The 27,912-nt window shown below is 58.3% G+C and overlaps 2 protein-coding genes across 9 annotated transcripts in view; both read right to left on the bottom strand.

The window, feature by feature from the left end:
- Positions 1 to 6,290, bottom strand: part of PLXNB2 (plexin B2) — a 32,344-nt gene extending 26,054 nt beyond the window's left edge. For all 4 annotated transcript variants that reach the window (XM_087448674.1, XM_087448671.1, XM_087448675.1 and 1 more), the window contains exon 1: positions 6,171 to 6,290. The gene's annotated coding sequence lies outside the window, so the exon portion shown is untranslated. The remainder of the gene's footprint in view (positions 1 to 6,170) is intronic.
- Positions 6,291 to 7,442: 1,152 nt separating this feature from the next.
- Positions 7,443 to 20,683, bottom strand: DENND6B (DENN domain containing 6B). 5 transcript variants are annotated; one of them, XM_087448668.1, is made up of 20 exons: positions 20,494 to 20,683; positions 15,649 to 15,687; positions 15,532 to 15,574; positions 14,827 to 14,936; positions 14,304 to 14,384; positions 13,522 to 13,627; positions 13,338 to 13,417; positions 13,169 to 13,231; positions 12,834 to 12,889; positions 12,135 to 12,257; positions 11,955 to 12,050; positions 11,764 to 11,858; positions 11,553 to 11,618; positions 11,290 to 11,354; positions 11,093 to 11,185; positions 10,964 to 11,017; positions 10,518 to 10,627; positions 10,297 to 10,399; positions 10,108 to 10,182; positions 7,443 to 10,026 (listed from the first exon to the last, which is right to left on the bottom strand). In XM_087448668.1, the coding sequence occupies exons 1-20, from the start codon at positions 20,653 to 20,655 to the stop codon at positions 9,904 to 9,906; spliced, it is 1,743 nt and encodes a 580-aa protein (XP_087304794.1). In that variant the 5' UTR covers positions 20,656 to 20,683; the 3' UTR covers positions 7,443 to 9,903. The 5 variants fall into 5 exon arrangements, with proteins under 5 accessions (XP_087304794.1, XP_014648800.2, XP_087304792.1 ...); XM_014793314.2 differs by having other exon boundaries at positions 11,093 to 11,182; XM_087448666.1 differs by having other exon boundaries at positions 14,304 to 14,346; positions 15,532 to 15,687.
- Between the last annotated feature and the right edge of the window lie 7,229 nt (positions 20,684 to 27,912).

The following is a 27,912-nucleotide window of genomic DNA, read 5'->3' as shown; positions in this document are numbered from 1 at the left end:
GAACCCCACAATTAGCTTGGGGCACTGTGCCAAGCCGGCATGCCAGCCACCACTCACACACACGTGACCACACATGTGCAAGCACACATCTGTGATGCCAATGGAGGGCCCTGCCAACAGAGGTCTTGCCCCAGTATCCCCAGGACAAAGAGCTCTCGGTAGGTACTCCAGACCCGGGTACTTGGGCTATAATGGGCTGTGGGTAGGAGGGGTCTTGGCCAGCCCCAGCACTGGCTCAGCCTAGGCTGCCCAGAGGGGCCGAGAGGCTTGGCAGAGGGAGGAACCATGTACAGCAAAGGTGGGGTCAGGGCCATCTTCGCAGAGGGGACAGCACAGAAAGCAGCGCAGGGAACTGCTCCAGGCTGCCCTGCAGATCTCCCATCCAGGAGGGGTAGGGGGCCTGGTGAGGGGCATGGTGCTTGGGGTGCTGGGCAGGGTCTGGAGGCCGGGCTAAGGGTGGGACAGTGGGCAGGGCCCCACAGGAGCAAACACTGGGGCTGTGGGAGGGCAGAGGAACCAGGAGTTCCCAGGGAGGAAATGCCCCAGCTCAGGGTGGTGAGTGAGACTCAATGCCAGGGTGGCCGCGATTGCAGGGGAGGAGGTGGGTGCCCGGCCTTCCTGCAAGGCCCCCAGGAAGGAGCCCCAGCTCCCTGGGGCCAGGCGAACCCCTCCCCTTCAGTTGCGCACTCAGTTCAGCGAGGAGCTGCCACACACGGGGGTCAGCCAGGGGCCACCTGCAGGAAGCACTGCTGGGCCTAGCGGACAAACCTGCCTAGGTCTCCCTCTCTTCATCCCCCTTGGCCTCTCATCCACCATCCTGACATCATTCACCCTGAGGTCCCTTCAGGGTGGCCACCAAATCAGGCCTGATTCCAAAATGGGGGAGGGTAGGCCAAGCCCCTCGAGGCTCCTGGCCAGCCTGGGGAGCATCTCCAAGGCTGAGAGGGAGCAGGTGGGCCACGCTGGAGGCCCCCCACTGCCCCCCTCCACCTGCCCTTGCTAGCCTACTTCTCCCACTTGCTGGGCAGAGAAGGGTGGCCCAAGCCAAGCTCCCTCCTTCCCCCTCCCAGGGCAGTGGCTACCTTCCCTGCAGGGAGCACCAGCCTCCCCTCAGCAGTGTCCTGGGCCCTGGCCCTCCTCCAAAGCAGACCCCCAGCTCCGAAAACACCCTGGGGTGGAGGTGGGGGCCAGAATACACGTGGGGCCCCGCCCTCTCCATAGCTCCACCGCTGGGCCCCACACTGCTCAGGTCACCCCCATCCTGCCAGCCTGCCACCCCACAGCCTCTGAACCACACGCCACAGGCTCCCTTGTACCCCAAGACAGAGCCACACTCCCCAGCCTATCAGGCCGGTTCCCAGACCCCTGCCCAGCACCCCTCCCCCCCAGCACCAGCCCAACATGGGCACTGAGCCAATTACTTCTTCCCACTGTCACCCACGCTGCCCACAGCACATCATGCTGTGGCTTCTGAAGACCCCTGGAATGGCCTCAGCCTCAGCAGCCAGCTTGGGGCCAGGCAGGGTGCCTGGAGGGGAGCCAGTGGCACCCCCTAGGAGGGCCCCAATCCAACCTACACCCCATGCCCTAAACAGGTGGCGTGCCAGCTCAGGGGCCCCAGACATGAGCAGAAGGGCAGCTGGGGAGAGAGCCCAGGCCCCAACAGGGCCAGCCGGCCGGAACCGTCCCAGCCTGGGGAGCAGACACCCCTGCCCGGCCACTGTGTTGACACAGGTGGCCTTCTGAAAGGCTGACATCAAACCTTTTTCCTCTTTCGTGCTTTTCCTGAGGAGGGGGCGCAGCAGGGGCAGTGCTGGGCACAGAGATCTGAGCTTGCCAGCTCGCCTCTCTGTGCAGAACCCCACATAGGAAGTGCTGGCCACCAGTGCCCGAGGGGCCAGGGGGTGCTACACCAGGGGTCCAGTCTCCACATCCGGAAATGCCTTGTCCAGGGCAGGGCTGAGGGCAGAGCCCGGGTCAGAACCCAGGCCGCACCAGCAAGGACTCCCTCTCCCTCCCCACGGCCACCAGGCCAGGACTGCCCTGGCACCAGGATGGCAAGCTGCCAGGCGTCAGGAGTCTCTCCATCTCAGGGGCTGACGACAGGGTGTGGGTGCCAAGCGAGGCCCTGCTCCCTGACATCCCTGATCCCAGCCCAGGGACAGCCCCTCCCCCAACCAGCACACTGGGATACCAGCAGCCAGCCCACAGGGCTGAGGGCCACCAGCCACAGGGGGAGGCCACGGTGGGTTGGTCAGTCTCTGTGTGTAGGGGGCGCTGAGCCGCAGGGGGGGACATGGAACCCCAGCTCCAGGTCCAGGCCAGCCCTGGGCTCCTCCCCGTGACACAGACATCGCCCTGGAGTCCCACCAGGGGTGGGGCAGACCTGCAGGTGTCTCCATGAACAGCCTGTCTGCCATCCCTGGCCACCTGGGGCTCCATCTGGGGGCCTGGGTCCAGTCATCGTCACAGGTTTGTGAACTCCACAGAGCAGAGTAATGAAGACCCACGTGGCAGGTGCTGAGGGCAGGGCAGGCGCTGAGGGCAGGGCAGGGCAGGCGCTGAGAGCAGGACAGCAGGCACTGAGGGCAGGATGGCAGGACGGCAGGAGGGCTGGGGTCCTTCAAATGCTCTGCCTGAGGCAAGGGAAGGGGCCAGAGGGCTGCTGTGCCCTGGCCCAGCCTGGGGCTGCGCCTGTGACTGTGACTGTTCCTGTGGCTGTGGGAGCCCAGGACAGGGTAGGGTTCCTGCCTAGTCAGCAGGGAGGTCTAGGGGCAGAGAGAAGCAGAAGCCTGCCAGGGAATGTGAAACCACAGAGGTGAAGAACGTGGTGGGACCACAGATGGCCTGGAGAGAAAAAGGGAAGCAAGTGCTGCTTCCCCTTCCCACCCCCTGCACCCCGGGGGCCCCCACCCCACCAGTCAATTACAGGCCACCCATCCGCCCTCCCCAGCCTGTAATTTGAGACGGAAGACAATTAGTTAAGCCCTACCCCACCCCACCCACAGCCCCACCCCAAGCATAAATAGCCTTTAGCCTCTGGGGGAGGGATCTGTCCGGCCCCCGCCCCCAGCTAGTGTCTGCATCCACCCCACAGAGGGAGGTGGAGGCTGGGGGACCACTACAGCCCCCCTGCAACCGGTCAGGTCTGGGTTAGAGTCCTAGCAGGTCTGATCAGCTCACCTCCTTCTCCTCCCTCCCCCGGCCTCCAGTTCTACCTGCAACCTGCGTCCAAGGCAGGCTCTGGGCACAGGAGGCTCCTCAACAGGGAAGAAAAGCTTATTCCCCCCACGCAGGAGGCCGGGTGCCCACTGCTGCAGCAAGGACTGAGGCATGACATGAGGAAGGACTTCCTGCTCACAGGAAGACAGCCCCAGTGCCAGAGGGCCTGGCACCTCAGTGTGGCCCTGCCCAGATCAGAGAAGAGGCCTCATAGGAGAGCGCTGGAACCCACAGCCTCTCCCCACCAGTGCACCCCCCACCTACGTCCCAGGGGGATCATTGGCTCTGGTCCACAAGATGTGGATACAAGGCAGGGAACAGGACACTGTGATGTTCCCAGAATGGCCCAGGTCCTGGGATGGCTGAAGTGCCTGCAACCGAGCCCTCCTGGGGGAGAGGGGCATATGCCATATGGACCCCTCCCCAGGCTGCCAGCCCACCCCAGTGCCTTCCAATCCAATCTCTTCTGCTCCACTCGCCTGGGCTGGTGCCAGGCCCCTGGGCTTCCTGCACTGTGCCCCAGCTGCCAGCTCTGCCTCCCAATGTGGTCCCTGCAGGGGCTGCTGGGAGCATGGCCTCGGGCACATGCAGGCATGGACCCAGGGAAGCCCACACGGCAGAGGGAGTGTCCCATACGGCTCCTTGCAGGGACCCATCCTGGCCTTGGTCTCATCTGTGGGACCCCTCACCTGTGGGAAGGACTGACAGGTGCCACATTCAAGTAGTGGGGTGTGGAGGTGAAGGCTGGCTGGGGGCGGGGGGGTGTTGGAGGGAGGCTGTGCATCAGTCAGTGCTGCTCACTGCGTCAGTTGAGGGAAGGAGGGTGGCTTGAGGTTCAGCTGGAGGGAGACCCCAGTGCCCCACACTAAACAGCCTAAGTCATGCTTCTACCTGTTCCCTGTCACCCCTGGGAAGCACCGAGGGTGACTAACAGGCCCAAGGTGTGTCCCCACACCTGGCTCTGGAGAGGCGCCCTAGAGGGCCTCGAGGCCATAGTGCTAAGGCCTCTAGGGTTGAAAGGGGTCCCACAGCTGGGCCCCTCCCCCGCGCCCCGAGGACAGGATCCAGGGCTCCTCCTGCCCTGTGCCTCCGCCAGAAGGGCCTGGGCCCACTCCAGGCTCGCTCCTGGACCTCGAGCATTCTCCAACCCGCCCCAACCCAAGGGTGACGCATCCTCTCCCACCCCACCCCGGACCGGTCTAAGCAGCCTCAGCCTCGGGAGGTGGTGGAGCTGCCCAGACTTGCCCTTCCCTCCCTCCTGGGGCTCCCAACCCACGGCCCCGGAAGTGGATTGCTCTCCCACGACTGCACCTCCCCCCTCGGGTGGCTGGACACGGCTGGATAATCCAAAATAACTCCTCCTTGGCAGGCGGCCGGCGGGAGAAGAGGGACCACATTCCAAACCCTTGTTTTTCTCAGTGACTTCCCTCCCCTCCTGGGACAAGGAACTCCTGGCCAGACCTCAGGCCTCCCCCGACCCCTCAGACCGAGGTGAGCCCCCAGTAGGTATGGGAGGAGGACGTGGGAGGCTCAGATCTGCCGAGCCCACCTGCTTGTCTTCAGTCATCTGTGGGAAGCTGACACACCACAAAAAATACCCAGCAGGCCCAGCCAGGCCCGTGCTGACCCTGCCCTCCCAGGGACCTTCACCTCAGGGCAGAGGAGGGATGTCCAGTCTCCTCCGTCCAACTCTCAGATGGAATCTCTCCTCCACGCCAGGGTAACATCTGGGCATGGGGTCAGGCTGAGATCCTCCATCTCTGGGCAGCCATGTTCCCCCTCCCTCCAGAGGGCCCAGCCCCAGGAGGGAGGGAGCACCGCGGCTGAAATCAGACATGAAAGGGGGAGTGCCCCAGGGTAGGCACAGGCCCAGGGAGCTCTCCACACCCCAGAACATTCCATGAGCTTTGGGGCCCAGCTTCACCCCCGTTCTGACCCCACACAGGCCATGGCAGGCACAGATAGAATCCTTCCTTCCTTTTCCAAGTTGCTGGGAAGAAAAGCACATGACATGGCAGGAAGCTCGGGGGCTCTTGGGCTCAGGGACCCCTCAAATCTGCCAAGCTGCCTGAGCACAGAATGGTGGCAAGTGCCCATCCAGGAGAGCTTCCTGCAGGAGGAGGCATGCAGAAGTACAGGCCAGAGGGTGAGGGGCAGGCCTCAGGCTCTGAATACACGGCTCCCCTCCCCAGTTCTGAGGCTTCCTGGGTCCCACGGTGTTCTCCCAAACACCACACCAACAAACCACACCAGGAACTTCCAGGCAGGCCCTGTGGAGAAGCAGGCCCAGGCCCCCAGGACTTACCAGGGTCTGAGGCGCCCCTAGTCCCCCCGAAATGCGGAACCTGCACCCGCCTTCCAGCCTGGTCAGGCGAAGACCAGGGGGTTCACAGGACGGTCTCCGCCCACGCCCTCCTCACAAGGAGTCCCAGAGGGTGTGGGGGCTGCCAAGGCCTGACCGCGGGTCCAGCCCCCTGGGGAAAGCCCGGGCTCAGCCACCCCGGAACCGCGGCCCGGTGGGTGGGGGGGTGGGGGCCCGGAGCTCTTGCACGACAGGGACGATCTCCGCCCAGTGCACGGGGTCTCGGTGGCTACAGAGGTGGGGGGCATGGGCGGGGAGGGGTGGTCAGGAGCCAGAAGGAGTCGAGCGGCTCCAAAGGGACGCGGGCGGCGGGAGAGGGCGCGGCGCCCGGCTGGGGACCCTCGGCCCGGCCAGGCCCGCCCCCCCAACCCCCCACCCCGAAGGCCTCGCCCGCCCTGGGAGGGCGCGCGGCGGGAGCGGCCTGGCCCAGCCCGGGGGACACAGGACGGCGGCCGAGGCCCGAGTCGCGCTCCGCGCCGCCCCGGGTCCTCGCGCCCAGAGCGCGCCAGCCAGGCGCAGCGGCGCTAACGGCGAAGACCCCCGACCGGCGCAGCCACCCCGCGGGCCCCGAACCCAGTCTCCGTACCTGCACGTCCACCGCCGAGGCTCGATGGCGCCCGGGCCGCGATCGGCGCTGCGCTGCGGCCCTCGCGGCTGCCATGGAGACCGGCCTTTGTGTGGCCAAGGAGGGGCCGGAGCGCGGGAGCAGCGGCCCCGCCCCCGACGGGGAGAGGGGGGCGGGGCGGGGCGGGGCGGGGAGGGAGGGGAGGGGAGGGGAGGGGAGGGAGGGGAGGGGAGGGGAGGGGAGGGGAGGGCCGGCACTGCCACAGTGGGCCTGCCGCGTTGCTGGGGAGGTTCGGCCCAGTTCGGGCCCAGGTTTACACCATGCAGCGAGTGCCCCTCGGCCTCGGCACCATCCCCGGAGCGTCCCGGGGCACAGGGAGGCCCAGGCCTCAGCACTCCGCAGTTGGGGAGAGCACCCTGCCCTCGTGGTTCTGAGGTGCGTGGGGCACCAGCACCCCCACTCTCGGACTGGGAACTGGCTGCCCACACCTTTGCCCTTTCTGGGGGTGGGGGGCTGCTGGGCCTTGACCCTTTTCCAGGAGCCTCAGTCCCCCAACCTCCTAAGGGAAGGGGGCGCCTGCCAAGAGTCCCCTCACAACCCATCCTTGGCCCACAGCTGCCTTCCCTTCTCCTCCCCCCACCCCCAGTGGGCTGCTGGGGACCTGCACCCAGGACCCATCAGCCGGTGTCTGGGTGCCCGGAGGTAGGTGGTGAGAGGGAGCCTCTCCCTGGGAGTTCTGTCTTTGGACTTCAGCTCACTCCACTTCTGGTCACTCCAGCCCGTCTGCCCTGGTCCTGATGCCCCTGGGGCCCCCTGAACTTGAGAGGAGGTGGGGACCCTCGTGAGGCCAGCTCTTCTGTGTGCTCTCTCCGGCTGCCCGACACAGGTGGTCTCCAGTCACAGGATGGGGTGTGGTGAGCATCAGCTAGGGACCATCCCCCAAACCCTAACCTGCACCCCCACACTGGGATGCCCCTGTGCTCTTTGGGGACCCACCCTCACCCAGACTTGTGGCCTCCTTGCAGACAGTCCACTTCCTCCTGTGTCCTCCCGCAAGTGCTCAAGAACGCCTGGCCAGATGAAGCCACTGGGGCATCCACAGGATGTCACTCACTGGCTCTCAGCATCTCGCTGACCTCCCACTCGCACCAGCCAGGCCAGACCTTCCCCCTTCAGCCCTGAGCTGCGTCCACAACACAGCCCACCCAAGCCCCCACCACAGGGGACCCCAGAATTGTCAGAGTCTGACAGGGATGCCAACTTTTTATCAAAAAGGGAAGTTGCAAGACAAGCTTTGTGTCACAGGACATTTTAATACCAAAAATGTGGGAAGGCCACCATCCCAGACTAAAAGGGAGTCTTTAAATAGAGTGCAGGAAGCTTGGGGGTGCACTGTCCTTCCTGTCTCCGGAGCCACTGACTGGCATACTCGACCCACCCCCACCCAGAGCCACCACCCCAGGCCCTGCAAACAGCCCCTCCAACCTCAGGGGCCTCAGTGACCAACCACAGCACCCTCTTGGACCAACTGGTTCCTGCCTATCCGGGCCCCTTGCCCACGGGCCTCTCTTGACCCATCTGTCCCTTCCTCCCTCCTCACTGCCTGCCCCCAGCCTCGTGGGGGGACAGAGGCTCAGCCAAGCCAGAGCTGACTGGGAGGGAACGAGGGGGCTTCTGGGGGAGAGGATGGAGCTGGCAGGACTCTAGCCTAGCCGTCCCCCACCCCCACCCTACACTGTAGCCAGAGGCCTCTGCGCAGAGGGATCAGGCCAGGAGGAAGAAGGACCCCCATGGCTCCAGGCGCTCCAGGGGAGGGGCTTCCTCCCACCCTACACTTCAGCCTTGGATTCTGCCGGGCAGCTTTGCCCACCCTGCCAGATGTCCCTCCCCTGAGCCCCTACCCACCATGGTCCTGAGGATGAGCTGCTGTGAGGGACAGCTGTGCAGCCTCAACCAGAGCCCTTGGGGAGGACACAGGGAATCAGGGGAACGTGGTTGTGCCTCCTGGGCTGATGCTGGCCAAGGGCCTGGGAGCTTCACGGAGGCCCCCTTGCAGCCCCTCTCCTGCAGCCCCAGCCCTCCCTCACGCACAGCAACCCTCAGAAAGCCAAGTGAGGTGACCCTACAATTCGGGGAGCATAAGCTGGAGTGATGTTTGGGGCATACCCCTCACGAGTGGGGTCACAATCGTAAGGGGGCCCAGGCCCAGCACCATCTCTGGCAGCAGAAAAGAGCCCTGAGCGAGGGTGGCCCAAGGCAGGACCTCCGCAGTCCCTTCTGCCCCTTCTTATGGAGTCAGAGAGCCAGCCAGTCACAAAGAAGGTGCTGGCATCTCTGCAGACCCCCTTGGAGACCACGCCCTTGACAGGGAGGCCACCCCTCCAGACCAGACAGCCAGGGGCAGGCTGACCAGAGTGGCATTTGGGGCAAATGTAGTGCCTTGCTCACTCCAGTGTCCCCAGCTTGTCTCTTCTGTAAAAGTGCACTGACTGCCCCTGCCTGCCTCTGTCCTGTTCTGTTTAACTGCGGCAGCGTTCTTGGACCCTGCACCCAACTGGGCCCCGCTGTCTGTAAAACGGGGACAGGGACAGGCTGTCCTAGGTCGTGGTCAGGGCCGGACAAGTCCACGTGGGCAGTTCTGAGACCAGCACCCAGTGGGGTCTGGTGCCTCGGCCAAACGCAGCACGGGAGGAGTGGAGGCATCAGTGAGCGCTCCATCTGGGGGGCAGACTGAGTGGGGGCTTCTGAGAAGTGAAAGCCCCCAGCCCACACCCACCTCTGCCAGGACCTAGTTCAAGGAGTTGGTTTGAGGGTTGGAGGGCGGGAGACTTACCCGAAGGCCTGCAGTTCTGGGTCCACGCCTCATGCCCACCACCCTCCCACTGGCTGACAGCGCTGTCACCGTGCTGAGCCGTGACAGTACTGGGTGTCGCATGGGGGAGTGTGTCACCTCTGAGGGCTGTTCATTCCTTGCCAAGGAGCACGGTGCCCCAAGGCTGCAGCGGCTGTGGAGGGCTGCATGTGGGGCGGACTAACACAAGGGGATGACTTGAGTGCCTGCCAGCTGAGAAGCAGCATGGGGCAGGACGAACAAGATGGTGCCTAGTGGGGTGTTCCAGGAGTGGGACCCAGACAATGCCCTGGACCCTCGTGGCAGCCAGCTGGGCCCCACACCGCCCCCTGGTGGCCCCCCAACAAACCTCAGGGCAAAGCTCCTCACCCAGCAGAATGGTCTCAGCCCTTCCCAAGCCCATGATGGAAAGCGAGGTATGGCCCAGGCCCAGGCAAGATGGGTGGGTGGGTTGTGTGAGGAGGGGGGTCTGCCTGTCAGCTGCCTCCTCTGTCCTGGGATGGGCAGCCTGGTGAGGCTACAGGACACATCAGACACAAGGCCTGGGGCCCACAGGGCTGGGGCAGATGGGCACCGGGAGGGGGTGGGCTGCCTGGGGCCCAGACCAGCAGGGCTCCCTGCTGGCCCCACCCCCCAGCCTGCGGCCCTGTAGAGGGCAGGTGGGGCCCAGCCCTGGGGGCAGGGGTGAAGCTGTGGCCAGCACATAAGCCACCAACAGTCGGGCCAGGCTGTGGCTCCAAATGCCACCTTTACCGCTGGGACAATGGTGGTGCTGAGCAGACGGCAGAGGCTGGGAGTAGCGGGGAGCCTGGTGAGGCTGCCCTTCCCTGGGGAAGAGAAAGCTCGGCCAGCCCAGGACCCTAGAGGCAGCCAGGCTCCTGGACCACATCCCTTGACCTGGTCCTAGGGAGGACACAGGACGGCCTGCAGGTCCTCGGGCAGGGAGCCAATGACAGTCTTGATGTACAGCTGTGCCCGCTGCAGTGTCGCCTCCTTCACGGGGAGCTGGTGGCCCTGTGCCCGCACCTGCAGGGGCAGTGATGGTCAGAGGCAGGCGACCTCCATGTCTGGCTGGCCGAGGCTGGGCGGGGCTGGAGGGTATCTCACCAGCTTCTCCCGAAGTTTGAGGACCAGGTCCACGACCTCCACCTCGGACTTGTCCTTCATCCAGGCCTCAATGTTCTGCCGGGGACAAGATGGGGCCATCACCAAGGCCCTCACCCAGCCCTGGGCCTCTGTACCCCCACTCCCCCAGCCCCTACCCTGGGCCTGCGCCTCCCCCTCAGCCCCCCTTACCGCCTCACAGATGGCCTCGAGGTGCAGGGCCTCCAGCTTCTGGACCATCTCTTTGTGCCGCTGCCGGTACCAGCCATCAAAATGTGGGGACTTGAAAAACCGCCTATGGGTGGCAAGAGGCAGTGGCTATGGGGCTGAACCTGTGTGCCAAGGGGTGGGCACGGGCAGCCTGCGCCTACCAGCAGCAGGAGCCTGAGGACTCTCATCTGCCATCTACCCACCTGTAGAGGCCCAGCCAGTCACCCTTGAGGATGCAGGTGAGCTGGGGCCCTGCGTGCTCCAGGCTTCGCAGGAAGTCATCCTGGCGGAAGGGACGGATCTGGGGAGGGGTCTGAGACAGGAGCCAGGTAAGCCCGGGTGCCTGGGGGGGCAGAGCCTCACAGACCCTGCACCTCGGCTGCCCAGGACCCTCCCCAGACACACTCCCTGTCTGAGGACCCCCAGCCCCCACCCTGTCTGGGACAGATCCCAGGACAGTCCTCCCAGAATGGAGAGCCTTGAGCCCCTCCATGTGGCCCCCATTTCTCTGTCCCATGAGGGATGGCTGGCAGGTGGCTCCTATACACCCACGACCTCCTCCCGCCTCTGCTCCCAGACCCTCCCTCTCTAGAATCAGGAGGGGAGCTCGCCCTCTCGGTCCCTCCCTGGACCCCACCTGGACCCTCACCTTCCAGGGCATGATGCTCTTCTGCAGGGGCATGAGGCTGGCCATGTAGTGCTCCTGGTGGGGAGGAGAGTTGAGTGTGGGGCCACAGCCCCCTACCCCTGCCCCCTCCTCTCCTGCCCTGGGCCTCACCAGGGGGATGATGAAGCTCTGCGTGAGCTCCAGGAGGTGCCGCCTCAGCAGTGTGGTCTGCATGTCTGACGGCCGCTTCTTCTGCAGGCCCTGCTGGGGGGGATGGGCTCAGCCCCCACGCAGCCCCAGCCACCTGCACCCCTCTACACACACCAAGTACACCTCCCCTGCCCCCCAAGCCTGTCCCCAGCCTGTACCTTGAGCAGCCGTTTGAGCAGCGCCTTGTCTCGGTGGAGGTGGGCTGTGTAGGCGGTGTAGAGGCCTGGCAGGAGGGCAGAGCTGTGGCCTGGTCCCTTGGGGGCCTCCCTCCCACACTCCCACAGCCCAACCAGCCTTGGCTGTGCCTGCACCTCTGCCCCCATTCCCACTGGCTGAAACAGAGAACATCTGCCCCCGAGGCCTCAGAGCTGCTGCCTGGGTCCTGGAAGAAGAGCAGGGGCCCAGCCTGAGGGGCACATACCTGGCTTGGTGTCGAGGGTCTTCAGCCTCGAGGGCTTTTTCAGCTTGACCTGCTTAGGAAGGTCCCCTAGGAAGCATGCCCCATGGCCAGACCTCAATGCCACAGCTCATCGCCCGCAGGCTCAGACTCCTCAAGGCCCCTGGCTGGGTGGGCCTCTGAGTCCCCACCCTATGTCACCAGGACCCCTAAGCAGAGGCCAGGCCAGCCTCACCTGACATCCTGGGCTCCCCAACACGGAGGATGTGGGGCCAGTGCTGGAGCGTTTTGATAAAGAAAGGGTTTGTGACTCCCAGGACCACGTTTGGTCTAGAGGGGAAAGAGAATGAGAGAGACAGAGAGAAGAGGCAGAGGCAGGCCCAGGGCGGTGGAGCGCAGGCAGGGAGAGAGGATGCGGGCACTTACGGGGCCTGCGTGCGTGTCGCGAACTCCTTGAACTCGCTGTCATGGATGGTGAAGTAGGGGCGGTAGTCACAGCAGAACTTGAGGGGATACAGGCAGCTGCGGGGGTGGGGGTGCGGCAGGCGCATGAGCGCAGCAGGGTCTGGGGCCCCCGACGCTCCCTCCCACTGCTGCCCGGCCTACCTGGTTAAGGCCAGCACCATCTCCGAGGACGTGGCGGGTGAGGGCGCCAGGACCACCAGGGGCTCCCCGAGGAGCATGAGCTCCCACAGCATCTGCACGTGGGTCAGCACGGGCTGGAAGCACCTGGGGCCGGGCAGAGGCAGGTGGGGAGGCCCGGCAGGGGTGGAGGCTCCCCAGCACTCGACCCCCCAGGGAGGCCTGGGCGCTTCCCTAGGGCACAGGCAGACCCAGCTCCACGAATGCCGGGCACTGCCCCGGAGAGCCGACGGTGATGAGGACGTTTGCGGATGCCGAGGGTGTGTGTAGGGCCACCCCACGCTCTGAGAGTCCACCTGGGAGGGCCTGGCCCGTGCCCCCTGCCTGAGCTGGCAGCCCTGGCTCCTGCTGGGCCCAGCATGGAGCGGGACGGTCTCCAAAGCCCAGCTCCTCCACAGACTTGCCCAGAGAGGGGCAGCCTCAGGCAGTGAGCATCTCCCAACACAGCCGCTCCTCTCCCTGGACCTGCCTTCTGGAACCTTCCTGCCCACTGTGCCCATTTCCTCTGGGCATTGGGTTCCTCTTGTGTACAACTGGCCCTCATGGAACTGGCTGAGGGTTAATTGCTGATGGGCAGTCCCCGCAGTGGCCTTTGCCCTGCACGGGCCTGAGCCTCGTGGGCTTGCTCACTGTCTACCTGGGCAGCGGGCAGTGAGGGCTCACCTGAACAAGTCTAGCTCGTGGACACTGGTGAGGACCACCAGGGCTGGCAGCCGGTTCTGAGAGGAAGGGTGGGTGAGGTCAGCTTGAGGGCGAGGCTGGTGCCCCACAAGCCCCAAGAAGTAGCTCACCCCAGGAGAGCCCTGGGGGCTGCACCCCCACCCCTTGCAGCACAGGAGAGGGTAGGGAGCACCCAACCCTGCACCAAAACGCAGGCCCTGGGCTTTGCCTGGGGTCTGGCCACCCCACGGGGTCCCCAGCAGGTCGGGTGGGGAGGCTCAGGCAGGTGGGAGGGTTGAGGCAGGTGGGCACCACTGGGCCAGGAGCGAGGGCCCCACCTCATGGCCACACTGCTTCGGAGGACTGGAGTCAGGCTTGTCCACCTTGGCTGGGACATGCACCTGGGGGAGGAAGGGAGCGGCTGCCAGCTGAGAGAGGGTGTCTCCACGCAGCCGGGCCTTCCCACCCCGCCGGCCGGCCCTTCCCACCCCACCGGCCGGCCCTCACCTGGAGGACGACTCCCATGACAGGCAAGTTCAGGGTCTGCCCAGGCATGGGTGCCGGCCACTGGTCAATCTCACTGCACACTGTAGACACAGGAGGCCAGCGTCAGCAGAAGCTGCCTGCCAAAGCCACCAGGTGCCACAGCCAGGAAATGACACCGCTCTGGCTGCACCTGACAGCCACTCACCTGCTTCCAGGCAGGGCGCCAGCTTGTCAAAGTACTCAGGGGCAATCAGGCTCAGCAGCGCCTGGAACAGCCGGACGAAGGGCAGGCGGGACAGCAGCACCAGAGACTGCAGGCCCGCAGGCCAGTGAGATGTCACGCCAGCCACTCAGGCACCTGCAGGGACCCCTGAGGCCCAGCTCATCCAGAGTCAGCCCAGGGCAGCATGTCCCAACTCTACTGGACAGCTGTCCCCAGTAAGGGCCCAACTTGGACCCCAGGGTTATTAGACAGGAGGAAACCCAAAGGCTGCCCCAGACGGGGGTGGGGCTCAGCTGACAGCAGAGTGGGGCTGGACCTGGGCCTTCAGAGGGAAATGCATGTGGCTGAGACCCTAGGATGACCTCCCTAGGGGTCAAGGAGCTTCTGCTTTTGGCGTCTGAACTCAAGACTGCAGTTGTCCTGACCCTGAAAGTGTGGTGAGGGCCCCGCCAGCCAGCAGCGAGGAGCAGGGATTTCCCGGACCCAGAGACAAGAGGCCATGGGTGCTGTGCCGGGCAAGGAAGGAGCAGCAGGGCCCATTCCTTGCAGGGACCACAAGGAGAGCTGGGCACAGTGGCACCCGCCCCAGGTGGGGTAGGCCTTGTGGCCTGGGCAGTGGGCTCCGCCTAGTGCCAAGGGGCTGGGAGCTGTGGAAGGAGTGGGCACTCCTGGAGGCTCTGGACCTCCTAGCCTGTCAGTACTTCCCGATGGCCGCCAGCCCCTGCCTCTCAGTGGCGCCGCCCCAGAGCAGCCAGGTGGCTTACCTTCTGGAAGTAGCCCCTCTTCACAGAGCTGTCCTTCACCTGCCTGAAGTACACGTAGCCAAAGTAGTGGGCTGGCTCCCTCTGGAAGGAGTGGGGTCAGCCAGGCTGCGCCCACTGCCCGTGCTCCCTCCTGCCCACCCAGACCATCCTGCCGAGGCTGCTCCAGGCTCTCCCCAGCCATGGGGGGCAGGCCTGGGGGTCCTTGGCTCAGACGGTGGGCAACACCTCTACAGGGAACATCGCAGACAGTGGTGAGCGGCTCAGGGGCCTGGGACCACCCACACTGAAGGTGTATGGGGCCTCTGCACACCAAGCCACATGTGGTGCTCAGAAAAAGCTCCAGGGACCCTGGTGAGTCCCCAGAAGAGCTGGCCCATGCCCAATTGAGGCTGGGGCTGGCTGTCACCTCTCCTGCCACAAAGGGCCCGGGCGCCTTGAAGTAAAAAGGCTGTTTGCGCCAGCCCACGACCCCAGCCCTCGGGGATAGAGGGCGGAGCAGGCTGGAGAGGCAGCCCAGGCTCACCTGCAGTGACACGGGGGCCCCACTGTCATAGCGCCTATCATCGTGCCAGGGGCTCCTCTGCCCTCCACACTGACGAATTCGGAAGCTGAACTGCGTGTCCCCGAGGCAGCCTGGGAAGGGAAGCGGCCCCTGCCATGCATGTCAGGGCTGGAGCCTGTCCTGCCAGCAAGTGGGGGTGGGGACCAGGCCTCTGCAGGACTGTAAGTGCCCCAGAGAGAAACCCCGGCACCTCCCAATGGAAGTCCCTGGGTCTTAATTCCTGCACACCTTGCACCTAGGAGTTTTAGAATAAACTCAGCCCACAGAGAAGCATCAGCTGTGAGCAAGCACAGGTGGAGAGTGGGAGACCGTGGTGTGGGGCCCAGTGTGCCTGGGACAGAAAACCAGGCCTGCCCACACACCTGAGCCTGGTGGGGAGCAGGGGCCGAGACCCAGCTCCTGGTGGCCACTGTGGTGGGGTGAAGGAGAACAGACTCCGCTGCTCCCTCTGCCCAGAGACATCTCTTTCCACATGAATCGGGGGAACCCGGCCACCACTGCTGCAGGGGGTAGTGGGGCTGGCACTTTCAAGCCGTGCACACCGGCAGCTGTGATGCCCTTGGCCTGGGTCACGGGGCTTCTGGATGGCCTCATATCCCCCCCTTCTTCCTCTCACCCCCTAGCCCCGGAGCAGACTCCAGGTCGGAGAGAGTTGGGGTCGCCTACCTGAGTGGGAGTCAGGAAAGGACAGGTAGCAGATGCTGCTTTTCTGAAATACACGAAACCCGGTGAGGGCTGGCTCACTCCTGGGCGATGTCTGCTCCCAAGAGAGCCGGGACCCACCTCCTTGTCCGTGAGCCGGAAGTCGCTGGGGTACACCAGCTGTGGGGGACACAGAGCACCCGGTGATGTCAGCTGGGTGGGTGTGGTACCTGCCAGGCTGTAGGTGTGTTCCCCTCACCCTCTCCTCTTCCCAGCGCTGTCTCCTTCCTCAGGCATGTCTTCACCGGCTGAGACCCTCCTGCCCTCCCCCTGACCCCTCTCAGCACGAGGCCACATGTCCTTCCCTTGCCTTGGCCACCACACCTCGGCAAGCTCCTTGACTCCCTTCTTAACCCTCTCGCCTCAGGGCTACTCGCCTAGACTGTGGTGGGGCCTCCCTGCCTCTGCCATCCCGACAGTCTGTCCCCACAGCTTCAGGGGGCGGCGTTTCAGAGCCCTCCTGTGGCCTCCCCTCTTGCTTGGAGTGGTCACAGGGCCCTGCCTGCTGGCCCCTGCCTCCAGCGCCCTCTCTGCCACCCGAACCCCACCCCACCCAGCTGGAGGGTCTTGGGCGTACTGTTCCCTAGGCCTGACCCCCAGATTGGGCCTGGCCAGCCTCCTCATCTCCCTGTCTTTACTCAGATGTCACCTGACACAGTGGTGTCCCCGCCTCTTGACGGCAGCTTGAGCATCTTCACCCCAAACCCCACTAGTCAGGGGTGCAGGAGCTTCTGACCTGTGCCGTACCTGGAGTGTGAGCCCCAGGAGAGCACCCTGGGCCCCGGCAGTGTCCAGTGAGTGTGCCCAGCTGGATGAGCCCTACACCCCTTGGGAGTGGACAGTCAGTGAAAGCACAGACACCAAGCAACAGGCCACACGCTAGAGGAGGCAGCAGGCTGAGGCTTGATCTCAGGCCCAGTCGCTCTGTGCACAGGCATGTGGCCAGAATGGATTTCCTTGTAGGACACCCCAAAGGCAGGGAGCTCCAGAGCGGGCCCCCGAGGTGTCTCCTGGGGTGTGCCTTGGGCTTCACTGCTGCCCTGTGCTGTGTTCACACGCATTGGGCCAGCTCTCCCAGGCAGTAGCTGTGCCAGGAGCCCTTGGTGGGTCCTGCAGGCATGGACCCCCTCCTCACTCCACCTGCCGAATTTCTACGCTGAGGAGTTGGGTTTTGGCCAAAATGAGGCTTCTGGGGTGTGCCCTGAAACCCCAGACAGGGTGAGGTGCTGCACCCAGGGGCCCACGCTGTTGGAATGACATAGCTTCTTGTCCTCGTTTGCTCTGAACTTGCTGCTATGGTCCTATTCTGTCTCTTCGGCTGCACATCCAGTGTCCTGAGTATAGGGACAATATCCCAGGCTCTTCTGCCTCCCAGCCCCTGGCAGAGAATGGACCCTCACCAGACACGGGACTTGTGGAGTGTGTGAAAACACGTCTGTGAGGTGTAACAGAACAGGTGGGTCACGCGGAAATCTCAGCTAAGGAGGCACCAAGAAGGAAGGGCCAAGAGGCAGAAGGGGGGCTGAAGAGTATTTGTCTACGGGGCTGGACCCACAGCAGCACTTGGGACAGCTCTGAGAGGGGCAGGGGCCACAGGACCTCCCCAGGTCATGCCCTTGTGTGTCTGCGTTGAGGAGGACCGAGGAAAGGCGGGTGCCTGGTGGCCGGACAAGACCATGATGGGCACTCTGCGCTGAGCTGAGGGGTCTCAATCTGGTCTGAGCAGGCCACTTTGGCCTCCAAGCTCCACGTCACTTGATGGGGGAAACCCACATCCACGGGCTGGTGCATCCTCTCCTGGGAGCAGAGGCCAGAGGTCAGGCTAGCCAAGTTGGGCCATGCCACGGTGAGGGAAGAAATGGAGCAGACCCTCAGAGAGAGGCAGAGAGTGAGGAGTTTCCTGCACGATGATCCCCCTGTCCTCCCAGGCCCACGAGTGTCTCGTCCTTTTCACCTGAGCCAGCCTGCACGGGCTGCTGCTCCTGGAACCCAGTCATCCGAAGAAGACAGATACAGTGAACTTTGCTTTGAGAAGGTACCTCTAGGACAGGGCTTCTCAAAGTGAGGTCTGAGTACTCCGGGGCTCTGCAAGGTCCAAGCTGCCTTCTTCAGTCTCATCTTCTCCCTTGCATGCAGTGTGGTTTCCAGAGGCTGTGACAGACCATCGTGGGACACCGACTGCAGAGGCTGATGTGAGAATTCAGCAGCCTTCTATTTGGCCAGATGTTAAAAAGGTTTGCAAAAGTGTCAAATGATGCCACTCTTCTCACTAAATTTTGTTTTGGAAAATGTGATTGTTTTCATAAAAATCTGTTATTTATATTAATACATAGGGTATTAATAATTTTTTATTATTAATATTTAAAAATTTTCTCAGTTTCGGGCCGGCCCCGTGGCTTAGCGGTTAAGCGCGTGCGCTCCGCTACTGGCGGCCCGGGTTTGGAACCCCGGGCGCGCACCGACCCACCGCTTCTCCGGCCATGCTGAGGCCACGTCCCACATACATCAGCTAGAAGGATGTGCAGCTATGACATACAACTATCTACTGGGGCTTTGGGGGGAAAATAAATAAATAAAATCTTTAAAAAAAAATTTTTCTCAGTTTTAATTCGTGGTATGGTAAACATTTATAGATGAAACCCACACAGAAAGCTCTTTGGTCCTCAATAACTTTTAAGACTGTGAAGGGTCCTGAGACTGTGCAGCGTGGGAGCTGCAGACTCGCAGGGCGTGAAAGCTGCGGTGGAGAAGCGGCTCTGGGCCCTCCGGCTGCAGCTCACTCCACAGGTGTCCTGGGTTAGCGGGGATACTGAGGTGAGTTTCCAAGAGCTGAGATGGCAGAGCCAAGTCTTTTCCTCAGCTGATCTGTGCTTTCCTGCCCCCCACAGCCTCGCCCGCTCTCCTCTCAGTCTGACTGCTGCCTCGCCCCCAGACTTCAGTGCACCCATGTGCACGGGACCCCCACACATCCTGTGCATGCTGGGGGTCCTGAACCACTTACTCCCTGTGTCGCTAGCACAGAATGTGAACTCCTGGAGGGCAGGGCCTGTCTTCTCACTTAACTCTGTGTCCCCTACGGCCAGCACAGTACTGCAGGGCCTGGCTGGTGGCAGCTGCTCAATACTTGATTTATTGAATAAATGAATGGACAGCTCCTTGTCTTGGCTCTTCTGGGGGAGGGATTACCTGAAACAGTCCCCACTCCCCATCTGGCTGTCTCCTTCTCATCTTCCAAGATTTGGCCAAGCCCCGTTCCTTTCTCTGAGCTGCGTCTGTTCATGGCACTCCTGGAAGGCAGCCCCTGGCTCTTCCGTCTGTGTCCCCCACCACGTGCAGTGCCAAGGTGTTTGTGGTGCTCAGCCAGGCTGAGCTGTGAATAAGAGAGCATGAGGCAGGTGCTCCCTGAAAGCCTTTGGGCTCCACTGAAACGACCCTCAATCTTCCCCAGGATTTCCAGGGAAGGGAGGAAAGGCAAGAGGCAGACCTGACAAGGGCCGTGTGGCCATGCCCATGGAGCCATGGCCCCATTTCTGAACAGACCTGATGATTTGGAGGGGCTCAGATCAATAGTCTGGAGCATTTCAGAGGTGGCCTGCGGTCCCCAACACCCCCTCCCTGAGCTGTGCAGCCTCAGCAAAGGCTGAGGAGCCCAAGCACACAGAACTCTTAACGATTCTTGCTTTGAATTGGCCTTCTGAACAGTTAAGTTCTAAAAAGTTATACATGAGAATGCCTCAGGAGACAGAAGAATGTCAACTTCTCTTGTGATTTTATTGGGAACAATTTGGACAACAGTAAGAATTTGGGGTCTGTGACGCTGAGCAAATCACATCACCTCTCTGTGCTCTCCCTTCCTCTGTCAAGCAGGGCTGTCACAATAACACACGCCTGGTGGGGATGTGTGTGGTGGAATGGCATCTCCACAGAGCTGGGCACTGTGCCAGGACCCAAGAGTCCTCGCTGAGTCAGCCTTTTCTGTTTAGAAGGCTTGGGCTTCCCATAGCCTCGAGGACTTCAGCAGGGCCTTAGAAAACGTCCCCTCATCCCAGCATTGCACCAGCTTTCCTGAGGATGGCTGCTGAGCCTCACCTTGGCCAACTGCAGTCACAGGGTGCACTGCCCCTCGGGCTCTCAGAAAGCTCCTTCTGACAGTGTGGTGAAGTCTACCTCCCAGCCTCCCCTGCACTGGTCAACTCCCTGCTCTGTGTCACCGCCTTGCAGGCGTAGAGAAGACCACCCTGACAGGCCTGCAGAAGGCCTCCCTCCCTGAGTGCATCATATTTTCATTTACACCTGGAGGAAGAGAAGCTGCCCATGTGGGTGGGGGTGGAGAGGGGCCTTGCAGGCAGTGGGAACACCCCAGGCCAGGTGAGCTGGATGCCACTTGTGAACAAAAAGATGACTAGCTTGGATGGAATGTGACCCACAAGAGTCTGGATCTAATTCTAAGTGAATAGGAGCTGTCGAAGGATTGTAAACAGGAGAGCCACAAGGCTGGACTTTGCGGGACAGTGAGATGGGAGTGACAACAGCCGAAGTAACGGATCTGAGATCACTGTCACAAGCGGAGCTGTCAGCCTTGTCCACGGATAGGAAGCAGAGTGGAGGAGTGAAGGGTGACCCCCCGGATTCTGGCTGGAGCAACTGAAGGGCGTAGGTACCATAGCCAGCGTGGGGACACGGGGGAGAGGAGACAGGTGGTTACTAGGGAAAAATCAAAGCTCCTCTCTCCTCCTCCCGAGGGGAAGTCTAGGCAGCTTGACTCCCTTCCTTTGCCTGGGGGTGCACCTTTCCGGAGGTGACAGGCAGGGCTTCGGGGAGGAAGAGGCCGCCCGGGGTCTGCCCGAGGGGGACAGAGCAGGAGGGCGCGCCCACCGCCCAGCCCCCCCGCCCGGCCGCGTCCCCTCCGGCCGCCCGGCCGCTCACCTCCAGCGCCTGGCCCAGCTCCAGGTCGAAAGTGACCACGCACACGCACTCCAGCCAGGCCGAGAAGCGCGCCCAGGGCGCCGCCGGAGCCCGCGTCCCCGAGGACGGCGCGCCCAGGCGGCCGCGAGCCCGGCGAGGCCCAGCGCCCGACAGCGCCTCCATGGCGGCAGGGGCAGCGGCCGGACGCGCGTTGCCGGGGGAACGGGAGAGGGGCGGTAGCTCGGCGCAGGTCGGGGCCGCGCCGCGGCGCAGTCGAGCGGCCGCCGCGGGCCAGAGCGGCCCTGCCGCGGCCTCGCATGCCCCTGGCGGCCGGAGGAGCGCCGTGCCGCGGAGCGGCGCCGAGCCCACCAGCGAGAAGGGCCCGCGCGGGCCAGAGCGGTCCGGAGCCCGAAGGAGGGACTTCCGGCGGGGCCTTGTGAGACCTGGGGAAGTCTGGTCAGGTGGGGCTCAGGGTGTCGGGAGCGGAAGCGAGGGCGTGCGGCGTCGCGGCCAGGAGCGGGTGTGGAGTGGAAGCTGTGTAACGCAATGCATCGTTGCTGAGCTCCTCTTCCACCAGCCGTCAGACTCTAATTGCCCCCCACTGGGACACTCTGGAGCGATTCCGGGTCTCCCTGGGGTCGCCTCTAGGCGTGGCGTCCTGCAGAGGGTGTCACGTCCTGGGTTGGCGTCTGACCACCGGGCGTCTTTGCCTCCAGTGGCCTGGTCGTCGGTGCGTGCGGACTGGCCCACCCCGTCCCGTTCTCGCCTCTTGCTTCCAGCGCTCTCCCGAGTGTTTCCGTGCCTCTCGCGCTGCCCAGGCCTGTCTGTCCGAACCAGTGTCATGCGTGTAACAAACACAGCGCGAGCCTCCATTGCCTCCTCTGTTCTGCCGCGGTGGAGAGGCATGGCTGAGGGGGCAATTCCCGCGTCTCTCCCCCGCCTCGCTTCTTCCTCCGGCTCTCCCTGTTAGCAGAGCTCCTGACCGCCTGAAATTTTGCTGCAGAGTTCCCACCAGTGTCACACAGCTGAGCTTAGAAGGCTGAGTTTGGAGCTAAGACGGTAGCAATGACTGACATGCACCATGTTTTAGTATTTGAGGTTTTTATTTTTATTGCTGAGAAAGATTTTCCCTGAGCTAACATCTGTGCCAGTCTTCCTCTATATTGTGTATGTGGGTTGCTGCCACAGCATGGCTGCTGAGGAGTGGTGTAGGTCCACCTGGGAACCTTCCTAAGTGCAAGGAACTTCACCACCAGGCCATTGGGAGGCCCCTGGTTCGTTTTTTTTTTAATGAAAGCTCTCCACTCCAAGGTTAGTCAGGCTAGGCTAGGCTGGAGCAACAACTCCCAAGTCTTCAGTGGCTTTTCCACTCATGCGTGGACTGGCGGGAAGGTCAGGGGCTCCCCTTCACTAGCTATACCTCCGGAACACATGGCCTCTGAGGTCACCATCAGTGGAGGAGAGATTAATGGAGCCTCCTAGCTGTTAACTGCCTTGGCCCAGAAGTGATACATACATCACTATTAGTTACAGTCCACCAGCGGAAAGCAGTCACATGGTCCCAACCTAACTGCAAAGGAGCCTGGGAAATGAGGGACATATGGATATTTGAGAAGCCACGCAATTATCATCCTTTGTAATTACTGTAAGTCATTGAATGTAAGATGCCATTATTTTATAAATCACCGAGAGAGAAACTGCTATCAATTACACAGAGATGAGCAATCAAATGTTTTCAAAATTCTATTATAAAATGTTTAAACATACAGAAAAGATGAATGAACTGCACAATAACCATTACCTACTACCCAGAATCTGTATCTATAATTAACATTTTGTTATATCTATCTTATCCCATATCTATACATCTGTCCATTTCTCCATCCACCAATCCATCTTATTTTTAGATTAATTTCAAAGACGGTTGTAGACATGAATGCTCTCACCCTTAAAAAGTTCAGTATGTCTATTGTGGAAATTAATAAAAGAAACCTCAACTCGGTTGGAGTCGGGAAGGCCTGCAGGGGGAGCTCTCAGCCCCATCACACATCGTCAGTTACTCCAAACAGGAAGAGGCAGACTTGCATCTTCCTCAGGAAGCACAACTATTTACTACTGAAGGAAGATTTCCCTCCCTGCCCGGCAACAGCCCAGCCAACAAGAAACACCGCAGCTCAGCCAATGAGAAACGCCACAGCTCAGCCAATGAGAAGCTGTTGCTGCCCTGAACTGTCAACTTTCCCCTAATGGACTTTCCTTTAGAACAGCCCCTCCCTGCTCCCCCTTTTTCTGTATAACAGCAGCTCCCTCCTTTGTTCTCCAGATTTGCCTGTGGTTCCCCATAGCGTGCACATCCTGAGTTGTAATTCTTTTGGCTATTCTGGAATAGACTAAACTCATTTTGAGGGTGAAATAACTGGGATTTGTCTTTAGAGTTGACAGTATCATTAACTAGCACTTGTTTTTTGTTTCTTTTTGGAGGGGGGGAAATATATATAGTGAACTGCATGAATCTTAAGTGAACACAACTGTTAACCCAAAGCACTAGCAAGATATGAAATATCACCATCACTCCAGAAAGTTCCCTTGTGCCTCATTCCAGTCACTCTCCACACCCACACCCTGTTATTCTGATTCTTTGCGCCACAGATTACCCTGTTCTATAACTTCATAAAAATGGAATCATACAGTATGTAGTCTTTTGTGTCTGGCTTCTTTCACTCACCATAATGTTTTTGAGGTTCATCCATTTTGTGGTGTTTGATGAGTTCATCCCTTTTTACTGCTGCGTACTCTTCTACTTTGTGAATATACCACAATTTGTTTATTTATTCTCTTGTTGGTGAACATCTGGGCTCTTTTCAGTTTTTGGTTATGATAAATAAAATGCTATGAAGATCCCAGTACTAGACTCTCTGTGAGGTACATCATCATTTCTCTTGGGTGAATATCTAGGGACTGAGTTGCTAAGTATAGCAATAATCATAAAGACATACATTTAGCTTTTCAAAGAAACTGCCAACTATACATTTTTAAAAAATTCACCACAACAGCGATGTCTTTCTGTTTGCTCCACATCCTTGCCAACATTTGGTGTTGCCAATCTTCTTAATTTTAGCCAGTCCCATAGGTAGGTAGTGATATCTAGTTGTGGTTTTGTTTTTTTGTTTTGTTTTGTTTTGTTTTTTGAGGAAGATTAGCCCTGAGCTAACATGTGTTACCAATCCTCCTCTTTTTGCTGAGGAAGATTGGCCCAGGGCTAGCGTCTGTTGCCAATCCTCCTCTTTTTGCTGAGGAAGATTGGCTCTGAGCTAACACCTGTGCCAATCTTCCTCTTTTTTTTTTTTTTTTTTTGTATGTGGGATGCTGCCACAGCATGGCTTGATGAATGGTGCCTAGGTCCACATTTGGGATCCAAACCTGTGAACCCCAAGCTGCCGAAGCAGAGCGCATGAACCCAACCACTACACCACCGGGCTGGCCCCCATCTTCCTCTACTTTGTATGTGGGACACCTGCCACAGCATAGCTTGATAAGCGGTGTGTAGGTCTGCACCCGGGATCCAAACCTGCAAACCCTGGGCTGCTGAAGTGGAGCACACAAACTTAACCTCTGTGCCATTGTGATTTTAATTTGAATTTCGTTGATAATGGCATTGAGCATTTTTTCAGGTGCTTATTGCATGCCATGCCATCAACTGTAAGACATATTCTGAATTCAGGTGTTAAATTATGGGGAAGAATATGTACATCTTAAAATCAATGAAATATGGTAACCCCCAAAAGTTCTTTTGTGCCTGTTTATAGTCAATCCCTGCTCACACCTGCAGTCCAGCCATCTACTGATCTGCATTCTGTTTCTGTTGTTTTGCCTTTTCTCAAAATTTCTATATAAATGGACTGTACAATGTAGTAGGCTGAGTAGTTACCCCCAAAGATGTTCACATTCTAATCCTGGAACCTGTGAATACATTACCCTACATGAAGTAAAAGGGATTTTGCATATGTGATTAAGTTAAGGATCTTGAGATAGGAAGATTATCCTGGATTATCCGAGTGGACCCAAGGTAATGGTCCTTTTAAGAGGAAGCAAGAGGATCAGAGTCAGAGAAGGTAATGTGTTGAGGGAATCAGAGAGAGAAATTGGAAGATGCCACACTGCTGGCTTTGAAGATGGAGAAAGGGACCATGAGCCAAGGAATGCAGGTGGCTTCCAGAAGCTGGAACAGGCAAGGAAAGAGATTCTCCCTGGATCCTAAAAATGCAGCTGTGCTGACACCTTGATTTTAAGCCCCATAAGAGTCATTTCTGATTTCTGATTTCTAGAACTACAAGATAATAAATGTGTATTGTTTTAAGCTACTAAGTTTGTGGTCATTTATTACAGCAGCAATGGGAAACTTACACATAAAATATGTAATCTTTTCTGTCTGGTTTCCTGCACTTGGCATATTTTTGACATTTATCCATGTTGTTGCATATATCAGTAGTTTCTTCCTTTTTATGAATAGTATTCCATTGTCTGAGTATATGACGTTTTCTTTATCCGTTCACCAGTTGATGGACATTTGGATTGTTTCCGGTTTTTGCCTATTATGAATAATGCTTTTATGTACATTTCTGTACAATTCTTTATGTGAACACATGTTTTCGTTTCTCTTGGGTCCATACCTAGGAGTGAAAGTGTTGGGCTGTATGGTAAGCTTATGCTTAATTTCGTAAGAAACTGTCAAAATGTTTTCCAGAGTGACTGTACCATTCTACATTGCCACCAGCAATGTATGAAGGTTCCAGTTTCTCCACACTCTTGTCAGCACTTGGTGTTGTCAGTCTTTTTAACTGTAGTCATCAAAGGGTGTATGTAGTGGTATCTCATGTGGGTTAATTTCTCTAATGATTAATGATGTTGAGCATCTTTTTATTTGCTCATAAGTCATTCGTATTATCTTCTTTGGTGAAATGTTGATTTAAATCTTTTGCCTATTTTTAAAGGGGTCATTTGTCTTTTTTTTTTTTTTTTCCTGAGAAAGATTCACCCTGAACTAACAACTGTTGCCAATCTTGCTCTTTTTTGTGTGTGTGGGTGGTCTCCACAGCATGGCCTCTGACAAGTGGTCTAGGTCCGCGCCACAGAGTGTGCCAAACTTAACCACTAGGCCACTGGGGCTGGCCCTTGTTTGTCTTCTTATCGCAGAACTGTAAGAGTTTTTGAAAAGATATATTCTGGAATCAAGTCCTTTATCATATATATAATTTGAAGTTATTTTTCCAGTCTATGGCTTGTCTTTTATTTTTCTTAATGGAATCATTTGAAGAGCAAAGGTTTTTAATTTTGATGAAGTCTAATTTATCAATTTTTTCCCTCCATGTAGCATTATGCTTTTGGTGTCATATCTAAGAAATCTTTTCCTAACCTAAGGTTATAACCCAAATAATTTCTCCTATGGTTCTTCTAGAAGTGTTTCAGCTTTCACATTTAGGCCTGTGATCCATTTTGAATTAATTTTTGTGTATGATATGAAGTAAGGGTTCAACTTTTTTTTTTTTTTTTTGCATATGGATAACCATTTTTTCCGGTATCATTTGTTAAAAAGATATTGCTTCCCTTTTGAATTATCACCTTTATAAAAAATCAATTAATCATATTTGTGAGGGTGTATTTTTTGACTGTCTATTCTGTTCCATTGATCTATATGCCTATCCTTATACCAATTCTATACTGTCTTGACTATTCTAGCTTTTTTTTTTAAAGATTTTATTTATTTGTTTTTTCCCTCCAAAGCCCCAGTAGATAGTTGTATGTCATAGCTGCACATCCTTCTAGTTGCTGTATGTGGGACGTGACCTCACATCCTTCTAGTTGCTGTATGTGGGACGCGGCCTCAGCATGGCCGGAGAAGCGGTGCGTCAGTGCGCGCCCGGGATCCGAACCTGGGCTGCCAGCAGCGGAGCGCGCGCACTTAACCACTAAGCCATGGGGCCCACCCCTTGACTATTCTAGCTTTATAGTACATTTTCAAATCAAGTAGTGTAAGTCCTCCAAATTTGTTCTTTTTCAAAATTGTTTTGGCTATCTTTTTTTTTTTTTAATTTTTTTTATTATTTTATTTTTATTTTTGTCCCCCAAAGCCCCAGTAGATAGTTGTGTGTCATAGCTGCACATCCTTCTAGTTGCTGTATGTGGGATATGGCCTCAGCATGGCCGGAGAAGCGGTGTGTCGGTGCGCGCCCGGGATCTGAACCCGGGCGCCAGTAGCAGAGCGCGCGCACTTAACCGCTAAGCCACGGGGCCGGCCCTGTTTTGGCTATCTTGATTCTTTGCATTTCTGTTGTCAACTTAAAAGGAAAATTCACCAGTTATTTTACCCTCAAAATGAGTTTATTTGAGAATAGCCAAAAGAATTGCAATTTGGGGTGTGCATGCTATGGCAAACCTTAGGTAAATCTGGAAAACAAAGGACAGAAGCTTGCTTTTATAGAGCAAAAGGGGGAATAGGGAGGGGCTATTTCTAACGGAAAGTCCTTTGGGGAAAAGTAACAGTTCAGGGCATCAACGGCTTCTCATTGGCTGAGCTGTGGTATCTCTCCATGGCTGGGCTACTGCTCAGTGGGGAGAGAAATCTTCCTTTAGTAGTTAAGCAGTTTTACTTTCTATTAGAATTGAAAGTGGCCATCTCTTCCTTTCTGGAGTAATTTATCTATAGACTTGTTCATCAGCATAGAGGCGTTAGCATTATATAACCAAGGCTCAGATACTATGCTGTTACATACCTAGAGGTTGCCTAAATACACAGGTATATCAAGAAATTTACAGATGGTGTGGGTTACATTGGTAACCCCACAGAATCTTTCATATAAATACTCAAAAGATCTTGTTTTCCCCTCCCAAGCTTGGGTTAAATTAAAGCAAAGGACAAGTTTGGGCAGGCTTAGCACCCTGACTCAGTAAAAGGGGCCAACAGATCAATTTAGACAAACAATAGCATCTGGACACAGTGAAGTTACTTATCTGGTGAACTAAGGGGTCATTACTGTCTTAGACAGACCAAGGTTTCTTGTGGCAAATCCAGCAATCAGAGAGGTTTCCCCTTTTCACGAGGAGCCAGGAAATGTGAACAAGGACATTGTCCTTCCAGGAAAGTGAAGGAGAAAATAAAGTAAGAAACAACAGCAGGAAGAGGGTATATAGGCCTGGTCCCGTCATCTTGGGAAAGCGTCTGCCTCAGATGTCAGCTGTTTCTCTTCCTGGTCAATGTGATCTGGAGTCTCCAGTGTTTGTAAAGGACCAGATGTCAGGTGGAGCATTCTTCACCTGTGAGATGTGCACCCAAGGCTCGAGTCCCTGAAGTTTAACTGACACCTAGGTAGGGAGGAGGGCCTGGTATAGTTCCTTGCAAGGAGATTTCAAGGGCAGTAAAATTGGAAATGTCAGTTTGGAGTA

This window comes from Ceratotherium simum, chromosome 25, assembly GCF_057802395.1.
Source record: "Ceratotherium simum simum isolate JZ-2026a chromosome 25, ASM5780239v1, whole genome shotgun sequence".
Lineage (NCBI taxonomy): Eukaryota > Metazoa > Chordata > Mammalia > Perissodactyla > Rhinocerotidae > Ceratotherium > Ceratotherium simum.
This window is presented reverse-complemented; position numbering and strand designations above follow the sequence as displayed.